Source organism: Chrysochloris asiatica, unplaced genomic scaffold (genome assembly GCF_000296735.1).
Source record: "Chrysochloris asiatica unplaced genomic scaffold, ChrAsi1.0 scaffold00141, whole genome shotgun sequence".
Taxonomy (NCBI): Eukaryota; Metazoa; Chordata; class Mammalia; order Afrosoricida; family Chrysochloridae; genus Chrysochloris; species Chrysochloris asiatica.
In genome coordinates this window covers 7,723,985-7,729,563 of record NW_006408659.1, presented here as the reverse complement: position 1 = coordinate 7,729,563, position 5,579 = coordinate 7,723,985, and the positions used below count along the sequence as shown (strand labels likewise).

Below are 5,579 nucleotides of genomic sequence, written 5' to 3'. Positions count from 1 at the left end.
ACAATGGCGGTATTTTATCAAACATTTCAGTCAATTTCCAGAAAAACAGCAAATAATTTAACAGCACACCTCTACATTTCAAAGCTGGTATCAATAAACCATGATCAAATTGTAAAACCAATTCAAAGCTTACAATCTTAGTACATGATTAAGCCTTTTAATTAAAAAAGACACTTGGTAGATGATCCCAACTATTCCAACACTCAGTTTCTACTAAGCTCTAGGTATTGTAGAAATAAAAATAAATAATACAAGGTTCCTGCCCTTGGGAAGGTCACAGCCAGGTAGACGAGGCAGGTATCAACAAATGCCTACCTAAAATGTACTATGATGATAATATAATCACACTATGAGCAAAATGCAATGGAGGAAGACTGATGCATCCATTTTGAGGGAGTTTCGACACAGGATCAAGAAAGAAAACTAACGACTCAAGCAGAAATGAGTTTGGCGGGGAGAACATATCCTTGGGAGTAGAGGGCTTTGAGGTACAGTGTGGCTTGATCTCAGAGTTTAGGGCATTGGCTAGTGAGAGACGTTGGACTTGCCCTGTAAAAACTAGGACCCACTGCTTGTTATAGTGTAATCATCTTCTAGCCCTGGATCTTACGGGCAGGAAGCAATAGAAAAGAGAGTGAGTGATGAGGTTCTGTCTGTATTTTAAGCCGTTATTATAAGCTCTTTTCTGTAAATATCAACTGCTCAGGGCACTCCACACCCATACCACTTCCTTTCCTCATTTTCTCCACTTTCTCTTTTTTCCCTGTATTGATCTATTTCTCCACTATCCTTTGATTCTTTAAAAGAGCTGGACCGGAAGGGCGTGGTGAAACAAAGGAACAGGATTAGAAACACACACACATGGCCAAATTACCATAAGGTCATGATTATTATACTGGACAAAAGGTCTGCAGAGGAGGAAAACATTTCCAAGGTTTATAACAAGTGCTCAGTTCGCACCAAAATGTTGGAAAATCTCATTCAATGGGAAAAGCATGTATTTTCTTCTCCCACATGTTATGAAACTAGCTCAAGGAAACTTCATGATTTGATAAAAACCTGTATAACGTGCACACTGTTTGTGTAAAAATATAACAAAACCCTTACAGAATAATCCACTAAATATAATACCACAGGATTTCAAGGCCTATCTTTAAACAATTAAGATCAGACCCAAATAGCATTGCTTAGCTTAAAAAAAAAAAAAGATACAACACATAATTTCAAGTCTTGGGTTCTCAATTACTACCCAAATACATCAAGATATGTATAAACTGCTAGTGAAGAACATGCAGTAAAAGGCTGATGGCAAATAACCCCTTTAGGCTAGACACTAAATTTTGATTTTTCTTAACAGTATTCACAGAAAGAGATTCTATAAAAGTAACAACATCTTGAAATTCCATTTTACAATGAAGAAGATAAATCTGGGTCATTTTATTTAACATTCATTTTTAAGGTTCAGCTATGTCAAAACAATCTGCTTCAAATGAGAGAAACCTTAGTATAAGCTTAAAAACATGCAGATACACTTAGTAGGATCGTCTACATTTCTAAACAAATTACATGCATGATACGCATTAACCAGTAAAGAATACCAATATGAGAATTCAGAACATTTATTTTTCTGCATGGAGATGTCACTACTATACAACATAAACACACAAAACAAATCTACAAAGCAACAGTGTGTAATAGGTAATGAGAGACGTAAAATAAGCGTATTTAGATGCCTATCAACAGGATTTTTTTTTTTTTCTTTTTCTTTAGGCAACAAAATATTTTGAGTCCTTGGCACCTCCTCACTCACCTAGCACCACAGATGCAAGGACTGAAGTAAACGTGTACAAGCTCATGCTTACAACCTGAAGCATGCATTGACTTGAATTTATACATGCCGAGCTACTCTACTCAAGTCTGCGAAACGCATATTTCCTTTTGCGAATATTTTATACATTAAATTACCCTGCAGCATTTTGAAATTTTAAGATTTATGCAAAATGACTTTTGAAAACCTTGTGAAGAAACAAGTGTCCATGGTTTCACCTCCAAAGTGCGTACACAGGAACTGGTTTGGTTACGTGGGAAACGGCAGCAGTGGCAAGGTGCATACTGAAGGAAAACGGTATGTGTGCACGTCAACCCATGTAAAAACACATATGGACACAGATGGCACAAAGACTTGTGCAGTTGGATCACGAGTGCAAATGCATGCATTTGAGGTACTTTTTTATTTTTCCCACTGGTCAGGTATAATTATGCATAGTCATTTTCCTCACGTGCTTAAAAGATTTCAGACCTGATCAAATGAAAAGCTGTGGCGAGTGAAAACAGGAGATACTCAGAAATTTAATTTCAAAGAGCTATGCTTATTAATGAACATCTGTTTAACATTATAGGTTGACATCTTTAGTTTGAAGTATTTCCCAGTAAATTTTCTCATTTGTAAAGAGACTGACTGGTAATTATACCTGGCCAAGTGATTTAAGTAGCATATTTGAAATTCTAGCAAGAACTGTGGTGAATTAGTAAAATACTTCATTATTGCTTCGTTGGACTTAGAACCCAAAAGGCATTGACAGACATAGTTTCACTGATGAAAGGTGAATACCCAGGAGAGCAGTGGATGCCCCCACGTGGTCTCTGTGCAGTAAAAACTAAGCATTCTCCGTGTCGTCGATGCCATTGGCATCCATGCGGATATCAGGCTCCCCGCACAAAGAGGAGGGTGCAAAGTGGCTAACAGTGGGGCACAAACAGCTCTTAAGCTCTGGTAACTCTTGCTTCAGGCGTTCCAACTGCTCCACTTGGAATATATTTGGCTGTTCAGGCATCCAATCATATATCCTATGATGAAACAAACACAAAACATATAAAACAGCACAATTTATAGACCTGCCTGACATAACCCTTTCCAGAGAATGCATTTACAGAATGCCTGGAACACCTTCACCATTGAGTCTTAATAAAAATAAAAATAAAAGAGATACATGCATCAGTTCTGTTTAAGATGCTTCTCTCCCTCCTTAGTCTTTACACACATCCACTAATCTTTGGTACCTTCTGATGTAAAAGACCTGAATATAAAGCAGTATCCTCTTTCCTTGTTTTACAGGTGGGACACTAAGAAGTAAGGTACCTTGCTGCAAATCAGGCACACTGGAGTTCACATCAGTTCTTACTGGAAGTCGCTATCTATCAAAGTGGGACAGACTTGCTTAGCAGTGTGAGCAGTACCCTTAAGGTAGGTCATGTTGGGCCGATGTACCCAACAGCTTCTCTCTCTCTGTCTCTGTCTCTTTCTCGCAATTTGTAGAAGAGATTTTTAAATCACAAACCATGATTAATTACATAATCTATTGTGTCTTGGAGTCCTGGTGTGGCGCAGTGGGCTAATGCGTTGGACTGCAAGGTTGCTTTGAACCACAAGGTCAGCAGTTCAAGCTCACCAGCCGCTCCTCAGAAAATCTATACACGGTCACTATGAGTCTGTACAACTCGATGGCACATAACAACAAAAACAACAAATTGTGTCTTAATGTCTTCATAAATCAAAAACAAAACAAAACCCATTGCTACTGAGTGGATTCCACCTCATAGTTATCTTATACAGGGAGAGTTTCTAACACTAAATCTTTATGGCAACAGTCAGTTCCATCAACAGGCTGGTGGGTTTGAACCACTGACCTTGCAATTAGCAGCTTAATCCCTAACCCACAGCACCACCAAGGCTCCCGAGCAGTTTTGGAAAAGCTAAAACGCCCATTCTTACCACACTGCTCCTCAATCCAAAATGCCTCAAGATCTTCAAATCACTCACCACTCAAAACCTTCTCTATAACATTTAAACTTGATGATGAAAAATAGCAACATATGCATGCTATTTAAAACTATAAATGCTCGAAGAAATAGCTTTTGAAAAAAATTATGGGACAGGGACTTAGAAGACATAAGGGATACGTACAGCATATAGCTAGTTTTCATTATAAGCCTTATAGAACTATTAGAAGTTTTATGTATCTTGTTGTTAAGTACAGTTAAGTTGGTTTCAACTCATAGCAACCCTCATATGTTTTCTAAGGCTTTAAATCTTCATGGGAGAAGAAAGCCTCATTTTTCTCCCGTGGTAAAATGATATACATGTACTTTAAAAATTACAATAAAGGGAAAGACAAAAAACATACACCAAAACACATAAACCAAAAAAGGTGATAAAAATTAACTCCCTAGCACAATCTTCTTACCTTCTCTCTCATCAGACCCTCAATGCAGTCCAGTAGCAGGCCTTCATCTCAATGCCTACCACATCTTCAATGCCTTGTCCTGCCCTTGTTCTTGTGCAAATGTAACCACTCTTAAACATCCATCCCCATGCTGCCTCTCTCAAATTCTTCTTACTGACCCCAGACCAGGAAGAATTCACTTTTTGTTTTGCGCTGGTTATAACATAATATTGTCCTGTTACCCATTATATTTCAACACCTGCCTTCAACCAAGTTAGACCCTAGAGGTAAAAGACTGGACTGAAATCTATACACACCCCACAAAGCTATTTAAATTTTTTTTTTTAAAAAAAGCTAAGAATCATGCTGTTTAATGCAAATTTAATCAAATAGCTGCATGGAAGGGAAAAAAGGCAGGCAGGCATTATCAAGGCTGTGATTTAAAAACCAGATTAATTCAGGCAAAAGACAGGAAAAGTAAGCCTTATTTACAAAAAAATGTTATGACTCTATAAAATGAACAATTGCATAAGCAAAATCCACGGAAAATATTTTTTAAAGCAGGCCTGGTAATGGTTTCATTCTAGTAAGTACACTTACTATTTAACGATGGTGCTCAAGTACTAGTAAGCCCTTGAATCCTGCAGCAAAGTAAACAAGACCTCTTGTAACCCCAAATTTCCTTTATACTAAGCAATCCTTTGGTTTTACAGATTCATGGTTTTCCAATTTATATTATAAACCATATGAGGAGCTTAATTTTAAAAAATGCAAAGACTCAACAAGTATTTGAAGTTCCTTCTGTGTAATATACATTGTTCAATACTCTGGGTATGCAGCAGAGAAGAAAACAGGTGAAAATCCTTGCCTTGTGGAGCATATGCTCGTTTGTGTGTGTGTGTGCGTGCTTGAGAAGAGGAACCAGAGAAAAAACTAAATGTGTAAAATACTATATGCATATTCTATGTGTCAAAGGGAGAGAAATGCCATGAGGAAAAACAAGGAAGTGCACAGAAAGTAAAGGTTGTCATCTAACATCAGAGAAGGCATTGCTCAGAGGGGTATATTTTAGTCTTTACTCACATCTTCTCTAAAGAAAAGGGAAACAGCAAGGAGGTCAATGTGGTGTTGCCTGAGAGAAAGTCTTTGAAGAAGAGATTAAAAAGAAAGCATTAGAGAGAAGAAACAAGATGGCGGATCAGGTCGAAGTGCAGTAAAGGAGCTCCACCAACAACAACACAGAATACCCAACCAAGCAGGCTCAGGGGACGGTCCCAGAACTCTGAACCACATATAAAGGAATATTTAGAAGGTTGGAAGGCTCATAGCTGGGGGAATTTGTGGCAGAAGCAAGAA

The 5,579-nt window shown here is 37.9% G+C and overlaps 1 protein-coding gene across 1 annotated transcript in view; it reads right to left on the bottom strand.

The window, feature by feature from the left end:
• Positions 1 to 1,603: 1,603 nt before the first annotated feature.
• Positions 1,604 to 5,579, bottom strand: part of GPCPD1 (glycerophosphocholine phosphodiesterase GDE1 homolog (S. cerevisiae)) — a 75,150-nt gene continuing 71,174 nt past the window's right edge. Inside the window, exon 20 of the mRNA XM_006870408.1 lies at positions 1,604 to 2,847. Within this exon, the coding sequence (XP_006870470.1) occupies positions 2,658 to 2,847 (190 nt within the window). The 3' untranslated portion in view covers positions 1,604 to 2,657. The remainder of the gene's footprint in view (positions 2,848 to 5,579) is intronic.